Source organism: Salvelinus namaycush, chromosome 4, assembly GCF_016432855.1.
Source record: "Salvelinus namaycush isolate Seneca chromosome 4, SaNama_1.0, whole genome shotgun sequence".
Lineage (NCBI taxonomy): Eukaryota > Metazoa > Chordata > Actinopteri > Salmoniformes > Salmonidae > Salvelinus > Salvelinus namaycush.
The window spans coordinates 58,039,118-58,062,009 of record NC_052310.1 but is presented as its reverse complement, the minus strand read 5'-3'; the positions used below and the strand labels follow the sequence as shown (position 1 = coordinate 58,062,009).

The 22,892-nt window shown below is 43.2% G+C and overlaps 1 protein-coding gene across 1 annotated transcript; it reads right to left on the bottom strand.

Annotated features, from left to right (window-relative positions):
- Positions 1–571: 571 nt before the first annotated feature.
- On the bottom strand, positions 572–22,886 carry hkdc1 (hexokinase domain containing 1). Its single transcript, XM_038992056.1, has 18 exons — positions 21,689–22,886; positions 19,206–19,368; positions 16,329–16,477; positions 9,285–9,404; positions 6,844–6,939; positions 6,611–6,710; positions 6,324–6,507; positions 5,989–6,144; positions 5,619–5,852; positions 5,194–5,498; positions 4,823–4,971; positions 4,613–4,732; positions 4,373–4,468; positions 3,518–3,617; positions 3,244–3,427; positions 2,580–2,735; positions 1,666–1,899; positions 572–1,393 (listed from the first exon to the last, which is right to left on the bottom strand). The coding sequence occupies exons 1-18, from the start codon at positions 21,749–21,751 to the stop codon at positions 1,264–1,266; spliced, it is 2,739 nt and encodes a 912-aa protein (XP_038847984.1). The 5' UTR covers positions 21,752–22,886; the 3' UTR covers positions 572–1,263.
- Positions 22,887–22,892: the final 6 nt, after the last annotated feature.

The following is a 22,892-nucleotide window of genomic DNA, read 5'->3' as shown; positions in this document are numbered from 1 at the left end:
GAATACTGAATGAATGCACCCAAATATTTTCAGCCAAAGGAGCAACAAAGGCTACACTTAATCTGCCAGACACAATCATAATAATCATCCTATGCTGTATACAGTATTTACAGGGGGCATGTATGGCAGTGCATAGTATTTATATTATTTACATGCCTATCCACAGGGGTGCGGTTTAGATTCTGGTTTTGCGAGGTGCCCCCTACAGCATGCAGCAGCCCCTCTACCTAAGTGAGCTGAATAATTAACCCAGGAGGCTAGATCACTGCAAGGACAGAGAGGGATTAGTGTGAGTGAGGTTCCCTCTACTACTGCGCATGGTCTGTTGACGTAGCATGCAGCTGCCCTGGTTTAACCCTTCCATTTAATCCCACTAGGGGCTTAATTTAGCCAATATAAGAGGGGGCATTCCAATGTTGTAACCCAGGATATATCTAAAAATTATTAACGTGGTTGTGTAACTGAATTCTACACGATGTGACAATTGAATATAGATTTGGAAACAGCTTTAAGCCACTGATCATGCCAATATGTCTTACTCAACACATGCTAGAATCTCTACAGAGAAGGAATACATTCCACAAACTTGGCATTTCAATTGTATTATTTGGAGTAGTTTATTGAATACAGATACCTTTAGTGGGTACATTCTATACATGGAGATAGGGATTTCCTTCAGTACTAATATATGCATATAAGTGGAATTAATCCTGTTGATATCTAAAATAAAAAAGCATCACACAAGTTGACACATACTCTGTTGCATATGGAGAGCTTGAACAAAGTTGCACGTTTAACTTCCTCAGACTTCACCCACCAGATCATCACAATGCTGAATAGTGTTGTTATGACATTACAGTCTGATCCATTCCATTTTCCAACACCCTCTGCTCTGGCACACTCCCATTGCTGTCCCTGTCTGCTGAGAGCATGAGGACCATTTCAAAACAACGCAATAACACATCTAGATAGTAGCAGCGAGTCTCAATCTGCTCCCTACCTCTTCCCCTTCGTCCTAACCCATTCAATGTTTTGCAAGAGGGTCTGGATAGGTTTTAGCAGTGCAGAGGTGGAGAATCCAAATACAGACAGAATTTTAACAGTAGCTATTTGATTATATTGCAGGTACTATGGCCAGAGAATATTGCACAGCATCACACCTTCCTTACACACCTTCCTGACGATGAGGAAGAACCACAAGGTCCCCAATTCCTTTGTGTGTTTGGCACAAAAAACTGTGCCTACATGAGGTCTAATCTTGTGTTAAGTCTCTCCACGCGCCACAGCTGTGATGAGGGCGGCCCCTTTGCCACTGCCATCTTCTGATAGGACAAACTCCACATCACACTGTGGCGCCAGAGCCTTGACCGTGTCCTTGAGGATTCTGGAAAAGCTGCACAGTTCAAGAGGTACTGTGTTAGATGTGTTGTGCTTTAAAACTCTTTAAAACTGTGCCAAAGTCTGAACTAGGGCTTAATTTGACTCCTGGCTACATGTTGCCCCTAGAGGCGGAGGGTTGATTTCCTTGCTGTGTTGCACTCTCATCTGACCAGAAATACTATCTCCTCTTCGACATAAACGACATAAACAAAACTCTGCAGTCTGTTCAAGAATAATTATAACCCTGTTAAATCTAAATATCCCTTGCCCCTGGTGGCTACTCACTGTGGATGCAGCTTGTAGAGTGTTCCGTCCACCCCCACGGTGATGTTCATTTGGTTCCGCCCACGGTTCTCTCTGATTTTGTCGACAATGGCAGCCATTCCGGCTCCACAGAGCTGAGCCGCCCGGCGGGACACTGTACCACACACCTCCTTGACGATGATACTGTCATTACATGTGCTGTCCAGACCCAGCTGCTGCAGGATGGACCTCACCTGCAGTAGCGCCAACCGGTCACTGGGTGGAGATAGAGGAGTCACACACTTGATATTCTTGTACACCTGGGGTGTATTCACTACATTTTACATTTTAGTCCAGAGCGACTTACATTTAGTGCATTCATCTTAAGGTAGCTAGCTAGGAGAGACAACCACAAATCACAGTCATAGTAAGTAATATTTTCCTCAAAGTAGCTATCAGCAAAGTCAGTGCTATTAAGAAAAGACAAGCGCGAGAAACACAAGGGTAGGGGTGAGGGGTCCTGTGGGATTAATCAAGATACTTTGTGAATAGGTAGGTTTTTAAAATGTTTTCGGAAGATGGGCAGGGACTCTGAACCGAAGGAACCAAACAGAGGCATTCATAAGCCAACAGAAGCGCAAACAGAAGCAAACAGAACAAAACAGGGAAGGACCCACCTGAATTTGCCCAATAGAAACTCTAGTTTCCGTTGCAAAATGTTTTCCATTTGGAGTAAACGGTTCCCATTGCAAAACATTTTGTTACGTTTCGGGAAACCATAGTATAAAAGCCTATTCATGCAACTGTAAATACTTAAGTATTCCTAACCAGCTTTAAAAGCACATGTTCAAATATTCATATTAGTAAACCTATATCCCATGTGGATTTACATTCGATCTGTCTACTATTACAGGCCTGAGTTGCTGTACTACGTGATCATTTATACAACTCTGTACCTCTCTATTTGGGACAGGAACTTGGTCTCGAAGATGCCCCTGGTCTTCAGAGGCTCTGTGATGTGGCCTCGGAACAGAAGACCTCTCCTGGTTAGGTCGATGAGAATCTGCCTCACTATCTCCCCCAAGTACATACCACTGGTCATCTTCTCAAACCTGGGGCAACAGGATATGACATGAAATAGTCAACATGCAAAACAGCTTAAATTATTCATTATTTCACTGCGCCAATAGTCTAGACCTCCTATTAACCAAAATATGGTCAAGCATAATTTTAATAAAGCCTTTTTAAAAATGATGTGTTAAGGAAAATTCCCATAAGCATAATCAAGTATAATGCATATCTCTTTGCACAGTTGAAGAACTAATATTTAGCATTTATCATGTAGATACTTGTAAAACCTTGACCAAACCTGATTAATTAATTAAGCATCTCCCTTTATTATGGTTGAATAACTAATTCACATTAGATTTAGACTGAGCTATGGAAAATAAAATAATTGAATGACAATCCCTGGCAACAGGGTGTCCTCTAGTGGTACAGGAAGTGGTCAGTCAGGTCTGGATGTGTCCTCTAGAGGTACAGGAAGTAGTCAGTCAGGTCTAGATGTGTCCTGTAGTGGTACAGGAAGTGGTCAGTCAGGTTTGGATGGTAACAACTTGCCTTTGTTTGCCGTTGTTCAATGACCCCTCATCTACTTCTCTGTCAAATCTGGTCCGGATGTCCTCTATGCAGTCATTCTCGCCAAAACCGCCCCACTCTGTGTTCACACACATCTGTCCCTCGTCCCCCTCCACCATCTCAATGTTCCTCATCTCCTCCATGTAGCACACATTACTCCCCGTCCCTAGGGGGCAGCATTTCACACTAAGATCATACATACGTCACTCTATAGTACAATGTAAAACCACCAGGGCTGAGAATAGGCCCTACATACCAGCAATGAGTCCTATCTCACACTTGGGGTCTTCATATGCACATGTCATCATTGTGCCCACTGTGTCATTCACCACAGCAACAATGTCAAGATCAAATTCCTACAGGAAACAAAATATTACTTTTGACCTACACTACCGTTCAAAAGTTTGGGGTCACTTAGAAATGTCCTTGTTTTTGAAAGAAAAGCAAATTTTTTGTCCATTGTCCATTGTTCATTGCCAACAAAGGGTATATAACAAAGTATTGAGATAAACTTTTGTTATTGACCAAATACTTATTTTCCACCATTATTTGCAAATAAATTCATAAAAAATCCTACAATGTGATTTTCTGGATTTTTTTTTCTAATTTTGTCTGTCATAGTTGAAGTGTACCTATGATGAAAATTACAGGCCTCTCTCATCTTTTTAAGTGGGAGAACTTGCACAATTGGTGGCTGACTAAATACTTTTTTGCCCCACTGTAATTGCGAAAGGGTTTTCTAATAATCAATTAGCCTTTTAAAATGATAAACTTAGATTAGCAAACTCAACGTGCCATTGGAACACAGGAGTGATGGTTGCTGATAATTGGCCTCTGTACGCCTATGTAGATATTCCATTAAAAGAAAATTGGCCGTTTCCAGCTACAATAGTCATTTACAGCATGAACAATGTCTACACTGTATTTCTGATCAATTTGATGTTATTTTAATGGACAAAAAACTTGCTTTTCTTTCAAAAACAAGGACATTTCTAAGTGACCCCAAACTTTTGAACGGTAGTGTACATATACACTTTTATAATGGGTAATAGTATATGTTTTCCAGACTACCTATTACAGAGAACAGTGGGTCTTGTTCCATTTCACTCACATTCCGTCTTTTGATAGCCTCTCGGAGCATTTCCACAACATCATTTCCTTCACAGTCTGTGGCTTTGAACCCTTTGGTCCAGCTAACCAAACTTCCCTGAGGAAGGAAGTATTACAATGGAGAGTGGTAACATACTTAATAATGGAATGACTTACTCTGATTAAGCACACCGGGCATTGAAATAACTGCCATTCTTTGGCATTGAGGATGATTTCTTCATCATGACAATTGTACTTTTACCTTATCGATTCCTGTCTGTCTGCAGGGGAAAGAAAAGGTGAAACCAAGCGGGAGACGAGTATTCTTCATCCCCATGTAGTCCAGAAAATCTGAGATGCACTGGACAATGTGGTCGAACAGCTAGAAACAAAGAGTTTGTCAGGCTAAGGGGTTAGGGACCTAGTTTGCAGTCAGCGGGGGGTGGTGGGGTGTGTGTGGGGGAGGGCTCACCTCCTCTCCTGTGCCCTGCATGATCTCCAGAGGGATGGCGTAGATCTTGTTGTACATGCGGACAGACTTGCGTATTCCACTCCGGATCTTCACCACCAACACCCGGAAGTTAGTTCCTCCCAGGTCCAAAGCCAAGTACTTTCCTCGCTCTGCAATAATAAACTTTGTAATCACTTGACTTTAAATGAAACAACTTGCACCTAATGATGTGATTTTAGACAGCAACATTTCATAAACTGTTTAGGTGATAGTACAGAATAAAGTGTAATAACGGGTTATAGCATGGTAATAACATGATAAAGTTCCGCATTATGAACAACAAGGTAAACCTTTAGATCCAGTGCATAGCAATCTGTAGCCAGTCCTCTCACCTGTCCCATCAGGTGTCCTGTACACAAAGGAGGGCAGCATTTTAACAGAGGCAGTTCTGTGAGAATCCCTCCTAAGGCCTCTCTCTAGCTCCACTCTCATATTTTCCCTGACCTTCTGGAGGTTCTCTGGACTCAGGCTGAGTAGAGCAAGAGTGTCGTTGATCTCCCTCCTCTGGGCCGCCAGCCTCTGAGCCACCGCTGTTACCATAGCAGCCCCCTTACTGCTACCACTCTCAGACAGCACAAAGCGCACATGGCACTCTGGCACCAACCGGCGCACCACCTTGTGGAGCCTCTTGGGGTACCTGGGAGGGAGAGAAAGAGAGAGCGAGACAGAGAGGGAGAGAGTGTATTGTTTGCGTTCACAGGCAAAGAGGAAAACTGCCACTCTGAGCATAAACCTTCCGTGACTTATGGCTACATACTGTGGATGTGTTCTGTAGACAGTTCCGTCAACCCCAACAGTGATCCGCAAGCTCTTCAGCTTCCTGTTCTCGCGGATGCGGGTGAGGATGGCAGCCAGCGCGGCAGCGCAGAGGTTAGCTGACCTGAAGGACACGATGGTGGAGACGTGTTGGACGGCAAGGCAATCATCTGCTGAGGGAGACAGGCCGAGCTCCGTAAGGATTTCCCTGGTGTTCTTCAGCCCGTCTTTGTACCTGGAAGTATAGTTCTGACATAGTTATCACAGTGTAACATACATTTCCCTGAATAATGTCGTGAAAATTAGTACAAATAAATGAAATACAATATATTTATAGTGTGAGCATTAAGACTCATGGAAAATGCTCTTACTGTTCAATTAAAGTGATGTGTTTGGTCTGAAATTTCCCTTTGGTGCGTAGAGCATCGGAAACTCTGCCATCAAACAGTAGTCCCTTCTTGGCCATCTTTAACAGAATGAGTCTCACCAACTCCCCCATGTACATCCCACTCACCATCTTCTCAAACCTGCCAGAGCAACACACTAGTGTTAACAGTCTTTATTTACATTCCTACTAGCGTAAGGCCCCTATTCCGTCAATTGTAAATAAAGGGAAACCATATCGTTGGTTTACTCCGAATTTTTACAATCATATCTAATATTTAATGTATTTCCAATATGGTTGGTTATGGATTTTGGTGCTTACAGTTGCTTCCCTGGGTTGGTGGAGGCAGCATCAATCTCTCGGTCAAAGTGTGTAATGAAGTCATTGAGTGCCCCATCGTCCCCGAAGGCTCCCCACTCTGTGTTGATGCACATCCTGCCCTCGTCTCCCTCCACCAGGTCAATGTGTCTCAGCTCCTCCATGTAACAAGCATTAGTACCTGTGCCTGAGATTACATAGCGATGGTGAGAAAGACTATTTGTAGGCTAATAATACTGACAATGAAACAACCATTCTGAATGAAGGGTGCAAATTAATATCAGGCTGACCTATGATGACCCCCACTTCACAACGCTGGTCGTCATAGCCACAGGTCATCATGGTTCCCACTGTGTCATTAACAAGGGCCAGGACATCCACATTGATTCCCTATAAACAGTGTTGGCTGGTGTTTTAATTGACAAAGTTATTTTTTTTTATATATATACTGTAGTATATACAGAAATGCAAGAAAAAAATTAACTGAGTAATAATAAGTAGTGAATAAGATCTCCCTTAATACCCCGACTCTATCAATGGCCTGTCTCAAGGATTGCACCACATTGGTCCCCAGGACTCCTCTGGCCTTGTAGTTCTTTGACCATGACAACAGCACTCCCTAAAACAGGTTTTGATTGTTGAAAGAAAGCAAGGATTACACTCTGAATAGATAGTCACACAATGAACAAGTTTGTCAATGCAGTTCACACCTACTGTTACATCATATAAAAGTGGCTTGCAGGTAGCTGGTTTTTACTGATAATCAATTGGAGCCCATCTGATATTTTTGGAGTGATAATACAATGGGAATCATATCTTAATGTGAGTATCTAGAGTAAATAGACATCTAATCAATAACCTAGGCTGTAGTGTTAATTATAAACTGGGTGGTTCGAGGCCTGAATGCTGATTGGTTGACAGCCGTGGTATATCAGACCATATACCACGGGTATGACAAAACATTTATTTTTACTGCTCCAATTACGTTGGTAAACAGTATATAGCCTAGTGGTTAGAGTGTTGGGCCAGTAACTGAAAGGTTGCAAGATCGAATCCCCGAGCTGACAAGGTAAAAATCTGTCGTTCTGCCCCCGAACAAGGCAGTTAACCCACTGTCCCTAGGCCGTCATTGTAAATAAGAATTTGTTCTTAACTGACTTGCCTAGTTAAATATGTAAATATATAAAAAAATACACTGCTCAAAAAAATAAAGGGAACACTTAAACAACACAAAGTAACTCCAAGTCAATCACACTTCTGTGAAATCAAACTGTCCACTTAGGAAGCAACACTGATTGACAATAAATTTCACATGCTGTTGTGCAAATGGAATAGACAAAAGGTGGAAATTATAGGCAATTAGCAAGACACCCCCAATAAAGGAATGGTTCTGCAGGTGGTGACCACAGACCACTTCTCAGTTCCTATGCTTCCTGGCTGATGTTTTGGTCACTTTTGAATGCTGGCGGTGCTTTCACTCTAGTGGTAGCATGAGACGGAGTCTACAACCCACACAAGTGGCTCAGGTAGTGCAGTTCATCCAGGATGGCACATCAATGCGAGCTGTGGCAAAAAGGTTTGCTGTGTCTGTCAGCGTAGTGTCCAGAGCATGGAGGCGCTACCAGGAGACAGGCCAGTACATCAGGAGACGTGGAGGAGGCCGTAGGAGGGCAACAACCCAGCAGCAGGGCCGCTACCTCCGCCTTTGTGCAAGGAGTAGCACTGCCAGAGCCCTGCAAAATGACCTCCAGCAGGCCACAAATGTGCATGTGTCTGCTCAAACGGTCAGAAACAGACTCCATGAGGGTGGTATGAGGGCCCGACGTCCACAGGTGGGGGTTGTGCTTACAGCCCAACACCGTGCAGGACGTTTGGCATTTGCCAGAGAACACCAAGATTGGCAAATTCGCCACTGGCGCCCTGTGCTCTTCACAGATGAAAGCAGGTTCACACTGAGCACATGAGCACATGTGACAGACGTGACAGAGTCTGGAGACGCTGTGGAGAACGTTCTGCTGCCTGCAACATCCTCCAGCATGACCGGTTTGGCGGTGGGTCAGTCATGGTGTGGGGTGGCATTTCTTTGTGGGGCCACACAGCCCTCCATGTGCTCGCCAGAGGTAGCCTGACTGCCATTAGGTACCGAGATGAGATCCTCAGACCCCTTGTGAGACCATATGCTGACACATGCACATTTGTGGCCTGCTGGAGGTCATTTTGCAGGGCTCTGGCAGTGCTACTCCTTGCACAAAGGCGGAGGTAGCGGTCCTGCTGCTGGGTTGTTGCCCTCCTACGGCCTCCTCCACGTCTCCTGATGTACTGGCCTGTCTCCTGGTAGCGCCTCCATGCTCTGGACACTACGCTGACAGACACAGCAAACCTTTTTGCCACAGCTCACATTGATGTGCCATCCTGGATGAACTGCACTACCTGAGCCACTTGTGTGGGTTGTAGACTCCGTCTCATGCTACCACTAGAGTGAAAGCACCGCCAGCATTCAAAAGTGACCAAAACATCAGCCAGGAAGCATAGGAACTGAGAAGTGGTCTGTGGTCACCACCTGCAGAACCATTCCTTTATTGGGGGTGTCTTGCTAATTGCCTATAATTTCCACCTTTTGTCTATTCCATTTGCACAACAGCATGTGCAATTTATTGTCAATCGGTGTTGCTTCCTAAGTGGACAGCTTGATTTCACAGAAGTGTGATTGACTTGGAGTTACATTGTGTTGTTTAAGTGTTCCCTTTATTTTTTTGAGCAGTGTATATATATATATATACTGTATATATTTTTTTAAATATATATAATAGCAATAAGGCACCTCTGGGGTTTGTGGTATATGGCCAATATACCAGGGCTAAGGGCTGTATCCAGGCACTCCCCGTTGCGTCGTGCTTAAGAACAGCCCTTGCCGTGGTATATTGACCATATACCACACCCTCTCGTGCCATATTGCTTAAATACCTCATCTATTTTGGACTGTCCACAAGGGAAAGAGAAGGTGAAGCCCAAAGCTTTCCTCTTCTGGTTGATGTGCTTCTTTTGCAGGAAGTCTTTCAGAGACTCTGCAACATGGTCAAACATCTGTAAAAGAGACAGGGTTGGACAGATTACTTACAACATGCAATCTGTGACTAATTACAGTAATGTAATCTGATTACTCAAAATGAGTAAAGTACTCTGATTCTTTCTGAATTACTTCCTAGATTTGCCATGCAGTATCGGCCTCCTTTATGCTGTAGACCTATTAGTTCTCTCGAACTCTGCCCACAGAACTGCCCAGCACCACTGGGAAAATGCTAGCTCAGATGCCTGCTGCATCTTCTTGATGAAATTGCATCCCTGCTAAAAGGTCAGCTTCCCTGTCAAGCTCCATAATCATTATTTGATTGTATATTTATAGGCGTAGATCTGTGTGCAAAGAGACAGGTAGATGTTAGTGTACTTGTTTCCACTGAAACTAGAGATTCAGCTAAGAAAACAGCTGATTTGTCATGTGCATCATCACAGTGCTTGGGAAATGAACAGAAAGGAGATGAATTTTCTAACCAAAAATGTCCTGACACAAAGATCCTGATGAAATGTGTGATGATTCAGTTCTCAGTAAGTGGGGGTCTGACTTTTCTGGTTAAAAAAGTATCTGTGGAAAGCCTACCAATGACAGAAAATTTGGCAATTTGGAAATTTCAAATAGATTAGAACAGAAGGGAAAAGCTTCCATTCTCAGTGAAAGGTGACTTCCGAGCTGTATGGCTCAGATTTCAAAGACATTTAAAAAAAAATCTGCCATCCCTTATGGAAACACAATGATTTCACATGTGAAATGTTCCCATGACCACATACAGTGCATTCGGGAAAGTATTCAGACCCCTTGACTTTTTCTTTATTTTGTTACGATACAGCCTTATTTGAAAATGGATTCAATCATTTTTTTTTTGCCCTCAATCTACACACAATACCCCATAATGACAAAGCAAAAACAGGTTTTTAGAAATGTTTGAAAAACAAAAAACTGAAATATGACATTTACATAAGTATTCACACCCTTTACTCAGTACTATGTTGAAGCACCTTTGACAGTGATTACAACCTCGAGTCTTCTTGGGTATGACGCTACAAACTTGGCACACCTGTATTTGGGGGGTTTCTCCCATTCTTTACTGCAGATGATCTCAAGCTCGGTCAGGTTGGATGGGGAGTGTCGCTGCACAAATATTTTCAGGGTTCTTGGTCATCTCCCTAACCAAAACCCTTCTCCACTGATTGCTCACTTTGAACGGGTGGCCAGCTCTAGGAAGTCTTGGTGGTTCCAAACTTAATTTAAGAATGATGGAGGCCACTTTGTTCTTGGGGACCTTCAATGCTGCAGAAATGTTTTGGTACCCTTCGACCAGATCTGTGCCTTGACACAATCCTGTTTCTGAGTTTTTGCTCTGACATGCACTTTCAACTGTGGGACCTTACATAGACAGGTGTGTGCCTTTCCAAATCATGTTGAATCAATAGAATTTACCACAGGTGGACTCCAATCAAGTTGTAAAAACATCTCAAGGATGATCAATGGAAACAGGATGCACCTGAGCTCAATTTCGAGTCTCATAGCAAAGGGTCTGAATACTTGTGTAAATAAGATATATATTTTTTTTTATTAATACATTTGCAAAATGTTCTGAAAACCTGTTTTCGCTTTGTCGTTATGGGGCATTGTGTGTACATTGATGAGGGGGAAAAAGTATTTTATCAATTTTAGAATAAGGTTGTAACGTAACAAACTGTGGAAAAAGTCAAGGGGTCTGAATACCATCTGAATGCACTGACTCACGTGGATATTTTTCATGAGATTTCACAGGTGATGCCCTACAAAGTCACAGTCTTTTCAACTTACATATTTGACACAGTTTGACATACACTTAATCATGTACATTAATTTATAAAGTAATTATTATTCAGAATGTCCTCAGGACCTCACCTGAGATTTGAACTCAGAACCTCCTGGTTCACGGTATTACGATCTTCCTGCCACACCACCATGTCTGTGTCAATAATTGATTTAACCTGTATTGCTACACTTCGGACTTCAAAGTAAATGTCAGCTTTTTAAAAAAATACACTCAAGAAAAACTATTATATGTATCATAGTGATTCAGGAGTAAAATTAATACCGAATAATATACCCCACCAACATGAGGCAACTATACAGCAAACCTTAACATTTCTGAAATAAGTAAATTAAATAAATTATGAGAGAATAGTCAGATTAACTGATAACTAAAATAGCAGCGCAGATAGCAAAAAGTGCAAAGTGCAGAGATTTATTATAGGTAATGAATCTGTAAAATGCTACAGACTTTGTGGTACAGTAGAAAGATCAGCGTACCCCAAATCCAGAGGTTGTGAGTTCAAATCCCAGGTGGGGTCATATTGAAATGTCAGCAAATCAAATGAAATTTTATTTGTCACATGCGCCGAATAAAACATGGGTAGACCTTACAGTGAAATGCTTACTTACAAGCCCTTAACCAACAATGCAGTTAAGAAAAATAATTGTTAAGAAAAGAAAGAAAAAAAGAAAGAAAAAAATTGAAGAATAACGAATAATTAAGGAGCAACAATAAAATAACTGTAGCGGGGGGGGGGGGGGGGGGTGCAAATAGTCTGGGTAGCCATTTGATTAGCTGTTCAGGAGTCTTATGGCTTGGGGGTAGAAGCTGTTAAGAAGCATTTTGGACCTAGATTTGGCGCTCCGGTACCGTTTGTCATCCGGTAGCAGATAGAACAGTCTATGACTAGGGTGGCTGGAGTCTTTGACAATTTTTAGGGCCTTCCTCTGGCACTGCCTGGTATAGAGGTCCTGGATGGCAGGAAGCTTGGCCCAAGTGAGTACTGGGCCGTAAGCACTACCCTCTGTAGTGCCTTGCTGTTGGAGAACGAGCAGTTGCCATACCAGGCGGTGACACAACCAGTCAGGATGCCCTCGATGGTGCAGCTGTAGAACTTTGAGGATCTGAGGACCCATGCCAAATCTTTTCAGTCTCCTGAGGGGGAATAGGCTTTGTCGTGCCCCTCTTTTCAACTGCCTTGGTGTGTTTGGACCATGATAGTTTGTTGGTGATGTGGACACCAAGGAACTTGAAGCCCTCAACCTGCTCCACTACAGCCCCATCGATGAGAATGGCGGCGTGCTCTGTCCTCATTTTCCTGTAGCCCACAATCATCTCCTTTGTTTGGTCACATTGAGGGGGAGGTTGTTAACCTGGCACCACACGGCCAGGTCTCTGACCTCCTCCCTATATTCTGTCTCATCGTTGATCAGGCCTACCACTGTTGTGTCATCGGCAAACTTGATGGTGGTGTTGGAGTCGTGCATGGCCATGCAGTCATGAGTGAACAGGGAGTACAGGAGGGGACTGAGGGGCCCCTGTGTTGAAGATCAGCATGGCGAATGTGTTGTTACCTACCCTTACCACCTGGGGGCAGCCCGTCGGAAAGTCCAGAATCCAGTTGTAGAGGGAGGTGTTTAGTCCCAGGGCCCTTAGCTTATTGATGAGCTTTGAGGGCACTATGGTGTTGAACGCTGAGCTGTAGTCAATGAATAGCATTCTCACACAGGTGTTCCTATTGTCCAGGTAGGAAAGAGCAGTGTTGAGCGCAATAGAGATTGCATCATCTGTGGATCTGTTGGTGTGGTATGCAAATTGGAGTGGGTCTAGGGTTTTTGGGATAATGGTGTTGATGTGAGCCATGACCAGCCTTTCAAAGAACTTCATGGCTACAGATGTGAGTGCTACGGGTCGGTAGTCATTTAGGCAGGTTACCTTAGTGTTCTTGGGCACAAGGACTATGGTGAAGCATGTTGATATTACAGACTCAGTCAGGAACGGGTTGAAAATGTCAGTGAAGTCACTTGCCAGTTGGTCAGCGTATGCTCGCAGTACATGTCCTGGTAATCCGTCTGGCCCTGCGGCCTTGTGAATGTTGATCTGTTCACATCGGCTACGGAGAGTGTGAACACACAGTCGTCCGGAACAGCTGATGCTCTCATGCATGTTTCAGTGTTACTTGCCTCGAAGCGAGCATAGAAGTAATTTAGCTCGTCTGGTAGGCTTGTGTCAATGGGCAGCTCGCGGCTGTGCTTCCATTTGTAGTCTGTAATAGTTTGCAAGCCCTGCCACATTCGACGAGCATCGGAGCCGGTGTCGTACGATTCAATCTTAGTCCTGTATTGACGCTTTGCCTGTTTGATGGTTCGTCTTAGTGCATAGCGGGATTTCTTATAAGCTTCCGGGTTAGTCCCGCTCCTTGAAAGCGGCAGCTCTACCCATTAGCTCAGTGCGGATGTTGCCTGTAATCCATGGCTTCTGGTTGGGGTATGTACGTACGGTCACTGTGGGGACGATGTCATCGATGCACTTACTGATGAAGCCAGTGACTGATGTGGTGTACTCCTCAATGCCATCGAAGAATCCCGGAACATATTCCAGTCTGTGCTAGCAAAACAGTCCTTTAGCTTAGCATCTGCTTCATCTGACCACTTTCTTATTGACCGAGTCACTGGTGCTTCCTGCTTTAGTTTTTGCTGGAAAGCAGGATTCAGGAGGATATAATTGTGGTCAGATTTGCCAAATGGAGGGTGAGGGAGAGCTTTGTACGCGTCTCTGTGTGTGGAGTAAAGATGGTCTAGAGTTTTTTTCCCTCTGGTTGCACATGTAACATGCTGGTAGAAATGAATTAAAACGGATTTAAGTTCCCTGCATTAAAGTATCCGGCCACTAGTAGCGCCGCCTCTGGATGAGTATTTTCCTGTTTGCTTATGGCCGTATACAGCTCATTTAGTGTGGTCTTAGTGCCAGCATCAGTTTGTGGTGGCAAATAAACAGCTACGAAGAATACAGATGAAAACTCTCTTGGTAAATAGTGTGGTCTACAGCTTATCATGAGATACTCTACCTCAGGCGAGCAAAACCTTCAGATTTCCTTTGATTTTGTGCACCAGCTGTTGTTTACAAATATACATAGACTGCACCCCTTGTCTTACTAGAGGCAGCTGTTCTATCTTAAAAAAGAAAAGGGGAGCCACACACTCTTGGACCTCTAATGCAATTTAATAACCTAATATTTAACGTTTCAACAGACAAGCTGTCTTCATCAGGATATAATAACAAACACGGGTCACTAGTTTATATAGTGTCAAAGGACACACATAGGTGTCTGTAATCATGGCTTGATGGTTAATTTTTAGATATAAAAATAACATACAACATGAACGATAGCATACGATCATAGATAAAATTTGTCTACATAGGCCTACAAAGCTGTTATATCTTGCCAATGGACCGAAAACCCAGCTAGCTGTACGTTATCCATGTCGTCTTTCAGCCACGACTCAGTGAAACATAAGATATTACAGTTTTTTATGTCCCGTTGGTAGGATAGTCTTGATCGTAGCTCATCCATTTTGTTATCCAATGATTGCATGTTGGCAAATAGGACTGATGGTAAAGGCGGATTATTCACTCGCAGTTGGATCCTTACAAGGCACCCTGACCTACGTCCCCGATATCTCCGTCTCTTCTTCATGCGGATGGCGGGGATTTGGGCCTTGTCAGGTGTCTGAAGTACATCCTTAGCATCCGACGTGTTTGTCCAGTACGAGGTGAGTAATCGCTGTCCTGATATCCAGAAGCTATTTTCGGTCATAAGAGACAGTGGCAGAAACATTATGTACAAAATAAGTAAAAAACATTTTTTTAAATACACATAATAGCACAATTGGTTAGGAGCCCATTTTATATATAAAATGTATAAGTCCAAAAATGGATGTAGCAACTACAGACTGCCCCTTTAAGTTGATCAAAAGTGTGTGAGTTTGAACATGTGTCCATTAGGCCTATGGATGAATGTTTTTATCAGCATGAATTAGATTGAGCAATAAAAGCCGCATTTTTATTCCATAGGCTGGGATTCACACTGTGCAGCTGTTGCAAGAGCGCATTTTTCACTGGCTGGCCAGTGGTTTCAAAAACAATGGTTGATAGGCAACTTAAACTTCTTGAATTCAACCATTATTGGGTTCAAAAAACAAACAGCTAAATGAGAGAGCAAACAGCTAAATGAGAGAGCAGCAGTGTGATTCACATCAATGCGCTATGTAGATATCAATAAGTGATATCCGTATCGCCGTAGACTACACCACTGCGGTCATCCTTACCTCCAAGCGTTTATTCAAGTTGGATCATCTTTGGATGCCAACAGCAGTCACACCATTGGAAGAAATAGCTTGGACTGTAGCCTATAAAAGCCTATTCCTTCTCTTTTCCCACGATCCATCAAACACATTTGGTATGTCATAATAGTGGTCTCTGACTTGTGGTCAGACTCTCTCAGGTGGAACAAACTTTTTTATTTTATTTAACCCTTATTTTTCCAGATAAGTTGACTGAGAACACATTCTCATTTATAGCAACAACCTGGGGAATAGTTACAGGGGAGGGGGGGATGAATGAGCCAATTGTAAGCTGGGGATGATTAGGTGACCGTGATGGTATGAGGGCCAAATTGGGAATTTAGCCAGGACACCGGGATTAACACCTCTACTCTTACGATAAGTGCCATGGGATTTTTAGTGACCACAGAGTCAGGACACCCATTTAACGTCCCATCCGAAAGATGGCACCCTACACAGGGCAATGTCCCCAATCACTCCCCTCTGGCATTGGGATTTTTTTTAGACCAGAGGAAAGGGTGCCTCCTACTGGCCCTCCAACACCACTTCCAGCAGCATCTGGTCTCCCATCCAGGACCAACCCTGTTGAGCTTCAGAGCAGCAAGCCAGCAGTGGGATGCAGGGTGCTATGCTGCTGGTAAACTTAAACCTCTTTTCAATGCTGATTTGAATGTCATTGAGAAAACAGAAAAGTGTCAAAGGTTATTTCGCAAACCATTCTGAAATCCATTACATCTAACGGATTACATGTAATCTGTTACTCCCCAACCCTGCATTCTACTCACCTCAGTCCCTCTACCGTTCAGGAGTTCCTCTGGGATAGGGTATGTCTCACTCTCCATCTCCACCCTTCTCTTCCCATTCTCAGACACCTTCACCTGGAGCACTTTAAACTTGGAGCCGCCCAGATCTAACGCCAGGAACTCTCCCTTCTCTGTGGAAACAACACAATTTTAACTTTGACTGACCACCTGTTCATAAAACACCACTACACCTCCTGTCACATAACTGAATGTATTAAGATGAAAATATAAAATAAAAAGACATGATTAGCATGTTGTTACATACACAACATGACCAAAAAGTATGTGGACACCGCATCTCATTCAAAGAAATCATGGGCTTGGAGTTGGTCTCCCTTTGCTGCTCCACTCTTCTGCAAAGGCTTTCCACTAGATGTTGGAACATTTCTGCAGGGACTTGCTTCCATTCAGCCACAAGAGTATTAGAGAGGTCGGGCACTAATGTTGGGCGATTAGATCTGGCTTGCTGTCAGCGTTCCAATTCATCCCAAAGGTGTTTGATGGGGTTCAGGTCAGGGCTCTGTGCAGGCCAATCAAGTTCATCCACACCGATCTCGACAAAACATTTCTGTATGGACTTCAATTTGTGCACGGGGAATTGTCATGCTGAAACAGGAAAGGGCCTTCCCCAAACTGTTTCCACAAAGTTGGAAGCACAGAATAATCTAGAATGTCATTGTATGCTGTAGCGTTAAAAATGTCCCTTCACTGGAACGAAGGGGCCTAGCCCAAACCATGAAAAACAATACCCAGACCATTATTCGTCCTCCACAAAGCTTTACAGTTGGCACTATGCATCCGTGGAGGTAGCGTTCTCCGGGCATCCGCCAAACCCAGATTCATCTGTCGGACTGCCAGATGGTGAAGGGTCATTCATCACTCCAGAGAACGCATTTCCACTGCGCCAGATTCCAATGGCGGGGAGCATTACACCACTCCAGTCGACGCTTGGCATTGCGCATGGTGATCTTAGGCTTGTGTGCAGCTGCTCAGCCATGGAAACCCATTTCATGAAGCTCCCGACAAACAGTTATTGTGCTGACGTTGTTTCCAGAGGCAGTTTGGAACATGGTAGTGAGTAGGTTTTGAAACCCAGGACAGATGATTTTTACGCGTACGCGCTTCAGCACTCGGCGGTCCCGTTCCGTGAGCTTGTGTGGCCTACCACATCGCGGCTGAGCCGTTGTTGCTCCTAGACTTTTCCACTTCACAATAACAACACTTACAGTTGACCGGGGCAGCTTTAGCAGGGTAGAAATTTGACAAACCGAGTTGGAGGTGGCATCCTATGACGGTGCCACGTTGAAAGTCACTGAGCTCTTCAGTAAGGCCATTCTACTGCCAATGTTTGTCTATTGAGATTGCATGGCTGTGTGCTTGATTTGTTATACCTGTCAACAACGGGTGTGACTGAAATAGCCGAATCTACTCATTTGAAGGGGTGTCTAGAGTACATACTTTTGTATACAGTGCATTTGGAAAGTATTCAGGTCCCTTGACTTTTCCCACATTTTGTTACGTTACAGCCTTATTGGATTAAATAAAAAATAAAAATTCTCATCAATCTACACACAATACCCCATGCTGACATTTTTTTTGTGCAAATTACTTAAACATAAAAAACTGAAATACCTTATTTACATGTATACAGACTCTGCTATGAGACTCAAAATAGTGCTCAGGTGCATCCTGTTTCCATTGATCATCCTTGAGATGGTTCTACAATTTGATTGGAGTCCGCCTGTGGTAAATTCAATTGATTGGACATGATTTGGAAGGGCACACGAGACAGGATTGTGTTGAGGCTAAACTGAGCAATCGGTGGAGAAGAGCCTTGGTCAGAGAGGTGACCAAGAACCCGATGGTCACTCTGATAGAGCTCAAGAGTTCCTCTGTGGAGATCGGTGAATCTTCCAGAAGGACAACCATCTCTGCAGCATTCCACCAAATCAGGCCTTTATGGTAGAGTGGACAGACGGAAGCTAGTCCTCAGTAAAAGGCACATGGCAGGAGTTTGCCAACAGGCATCTAAAGGACTCTCAGACCATGAGAAACAAGATTCTCTGGTCTTATGAAACCAAGATTGAACTCTTTGGCCTGAATGCCAAGCGTCACGTCTGGAGGAAATCTGGCACCATCCCTACGGTGAAACATGGTGGTGGCAGCGTCATGCTGTGGGGATGTTTGTCAGCGGCAGGAACTGGGAGACTAGTCAGGATCGAGGGAAAGATGAACGGAGCAGAGTACAGCGAGATCATTGATGAAAACTTTGTCCAGAGTGCTCAGGACCTCAAACTGGGACAAAGGTTCACCTTCCAACAGGACAACAACCCTCAGCACACAGCCAAGACAACGCAGGAGTGGCTTCGGGACAAGTCTCTGAATGTCCTTGAGTGGCCCAGCCAGAGCCCAGACTTGAACCCGATCAAACATCTCTGGAGAGACCTGAAAATAGCTGTCCAGACACGCTCCCCATCCAACCTGACAGAGCTTGAGAGGATCTGCAGAGAAGGGAGAAACTCCCCAAATACAGGTGTGCCAAGCTTGTAGCATCATACCCAAGAAAACTTGAGGCTGTAATCGCTGTCAAAGGTGATTCAAAAATGTACTGAGTAAAGGGTGTGAATACTAATTTGTTAATACATTTGCAAAAATGTCTAAAAACCTGTTGTGCTTTGTCATTATGGGGTATTGTGGGTAGATTGAGGCGGGAAAAAACTATTTATTCAATTTTAGAATAAGGCTGTAAATGTGGAAAAAGTAAAAGGGTCTGAATACTTTCCGAATACACTGTATATGGTGTCAGACAAACAAAAGCAGTAGTTTCACTAATTAATGTCATCAGTGACATGTCAGCACCTGATCCATCAGGGGTTGAGAGGACATGTGTGGGCAGCATCTTGACCGCGGCTGTAGCGTTGCTTTCACTGGACAGTCCTTTTTCCATCCCTGCACGAAAGCGAGCTGAAATGTCCACTAACTGGTCATCGGAGAGACGCATGGCATACAGGAACCTGTCCACCTGGTGGAGGGGGGGGCAAAGAGTAGGAGAGTCACTGTGCAACTGATCTTTAGCCAAATAACTGACAAAGAACCTACAGAGCTATAGAATGACTTGACTATCTCCAAGTAAAGGACCAAACATAAATAGTGTAAGGTTAGCCTTGCAAGTCTGAATGATTCAGAATGATGACTGAAACAACTCCTATAATCCAAAATCAAATCTGTTCCATGCTTTCTCAGAGGCCCATCTGTGTAAAAAAAATAAAAAGTTGTCTTCTAGTTTCCTGTATCCACACTTCAAACAAAACCAAACAAACAGTTGAATACAGAGCATGAGAAGAAAGAGTTTTAAAAAAGAGGCTAAAACACATGGGATTTAACTGTTACTAATGCGGTGGGAAAGGAATTGAATGCAGTATTTTGGTTTTAAATGATCATGCCAAAGTCATCAATTATGGGGATAGTTTTCATCCCGAATACAGATTCAACCCCTGATGACAACCACACAGCTGACAACCACACAGCTGACTACTTGAAAGTAAAACATGGAATATAATACATTAAACTCTTTACATACAGTGCATTTGGAAAGTATTCAGATCCCCTCATTTTTTACACATTTTGTTATGTTACAGCCTTATTCTAAAATGGATTAAATAGCTTTTTACCCAATCTACCCACAATACCCCATAATGACAAAGCAAAAACAGGTTTAGAAATTTTTGCAAATGTATAAAATATGACATTTACATAAGTATTCAGACCCTTTACTCTGTACTTTCTTGAAGCACCTTGGGCAGCGATTACTGCCTTGAGTCTTCTTGGGTATGACGCTACAAGCTTGGCACACTTGTTTTTGTGGAGTTTCTCCCATTATTTTCTGCAGATCGTCTCAAGCTGTCAGGTTGGATGGGGAATATCGCTGCACAGCTATTTTAAGGTCTCTCCAGAGATGTTCGATCGGGTTCAAGTCCGGGCCACTCAATGACATTAAGACTTGTCCCGAAGCCACTCCTGCGTTGTCTGGGCTGTGTGCTTAGGGTCGCTGTCCTGTTGGAAGGTGAACCGTCACCCCAGTCTGAGGTCCTAAGCGCTTTGGAGCAGGTTTTCATCAAGGATCTCTCTATACTTTGCTCCGTTCATCTTTCCCTCAATACTGACTAGTCTCCCAGTCCCTGCTGCTGAAAAACATCCCCACAGCATGATGCTGCCACCACCATGGTTTACCGTAGGGATGGTATTGGCCAGGTGATGAGCGGTGCCTGGTTTCCTCCAGATCTGTGCCTTGACACAATCCTTTCTCAGAGTTCTATGGACAATTCCTTTGACCTAATGGCTTGGTTTTTGCTCTGACAGGCACTGTCAACTGTGGAACCTTATATAGACAGGTGTGCGCCTTTCCAAATCATGTTCAATCAATTGAATTTTCCACAGGTGTACTCCAATCAAGTTGTAGAAACATCTCAAGGATGATCAATGTAAACAGGATGCACCTGAGCTCAATTTCAAGTCTCATAGCAAAGGGTCTGAATACTTGTGTGAATAAGGTATTTACATAATTCTTTATACATTTGCAAACATTTCTAAAAACCTGTTTTCGCTTTGTAATTATGGGGTATTGTGTGTGGATTTATGATGAAAAAAATGCATTTAAACAATTTTAGAATAAGGCTGTAACGTAACAAAATGTGGAACAAGTGAAGGGGTCTGAATACTCTACCTATGCACTGCATATCTAAAGCTGTCAAACTGATGACAAATCCCTTTCCAATGAACATGGTTTCAGAGGACAAGGTCCCCTTTTGTCTTGCAATCCCTACTATCTATCCATGGAAATGAGTAATGCAACAAGAAGGTTAATCATTCCTTAAGCAACATTGTGAAATAAATGTAGCCCCATTAAGCCACCACACCAGTCAGGATTTCATACCTGAATGAAGGGCCTCCTCATCAAAAGGCTTCAACTAACTCAAACAGACATTTCACATTCAGGCATAAATTAAATACATTTACAGTAATCCTGTAGACTGCAGTAAATACTGCTATGAACTATTTGGAAACTCCAGCAAATATGATTTAATTTCTATAAACTAACATTTTAGCCAAATGTTTCTCTCTAGAAACTGTAAACCATCCTTTGCGCTGTAATACACAAACAAGTTGTTGGAGAAAATAGAAAAAAAGTAATCCTGCCCATGCATTACACACAACTGACATAATTACAGTATCACCAAATTCTGTATTTCTATAGTAACTAGGCTACTTACAGTATGTATACATAACCATAACAAACAAGCTTCTGATCAAAAACAACACTTGACGTCTCAGAAATGTCTCACCTTCTTGATTTGGTCCTCCTGCAGCTTGGAGAAATAGAAAGAGAGCAAGTGCACCGCAAACATATTCACTTCTGTTACCTGTAAGTTATATCCTGCAACTAATGTCTCTGCTCAAAACAATACAACCTGAATCAGAACAATCTCATAGATATTAACAGTTTTCCTCTCTTGAAGCTGTCCAGTTTCAGTCCTTGAGCTTGTTGCTCTCTGTCCCCTCAGCTCCAATATGAGTGTGGTATGAGTGTTTTTTTCTCCCTCAGTGGATTGTTTTCCACCTCTCCCTGACTTTGCGAGTTAAGCCATAACCAGCCCTTCCATTGGCTCAATACTTAATAGCCTAGCCCCTAGCTCTCTCTCTTACTGGTCTACTTCTTGGATCTCTCCTAGCAATGCCTTGGCTCAGTTCCAAAGATCACTTTCCTTTGGAACCATGGGGTCTTTTACCATTTCTAATTCAAAAGACAAGGATGGGTTCAACAATAGAAATGGAAACCTAGATCAATATATCAAGGCCATGTTTTTCTAATGGGTACCTTGGTTGGAAGATCCAGGGTTATTTTAGACCCAGTATAAGGGTGCTCACTGGTTCCATTTCTAACAATTCAGAAGGTTGAAACGTCATCATCATATCCAAACTTCTAAACAGCAGCTTCAATAAGTTCACAAATATTGGGATTCTTTTGTAACAAATTAGTAAATAATTAAATTCTGGCCCCGTTCCCACTCCCAGTTAGTCTGGCAAACACCTAACTCTCAAAGTCCTCAAAGTCTGGAATGTCTTTTTGATGTTGTCGGACTCTGCACAATGTGTTGATAATGAAGGGGACTAATTGTCTCTCCGTATTTTTCACTCAAACACCCAAAGCCACACATCCCCTAAGTGCCACCCCCTTCCATTACAACAGCTGGATTTTCAAATCCTAACAACAAGAGGTCTCAACCCCCAAGGCACAAAATACATGAGTGAATCAATCAAACCTGTCGTACAATTTCTGAGAGATTATTGCATGAACAAACTGCCTCCCTTCCAGACCAGTGTGGCCACAACTCTCCATGCACTGAATCAGGTGGGTCGTGTCAACCAGGCTAACTCCCAGTGGCTGTTGTGTTTTGAAAGTGGCTAAAACTGATCCCAGTGCAGAGAATGCTTTGAAAGCAGCACATGGCCTGAAAGTGTCTCATGACCTTTGTCACATGGGCTATG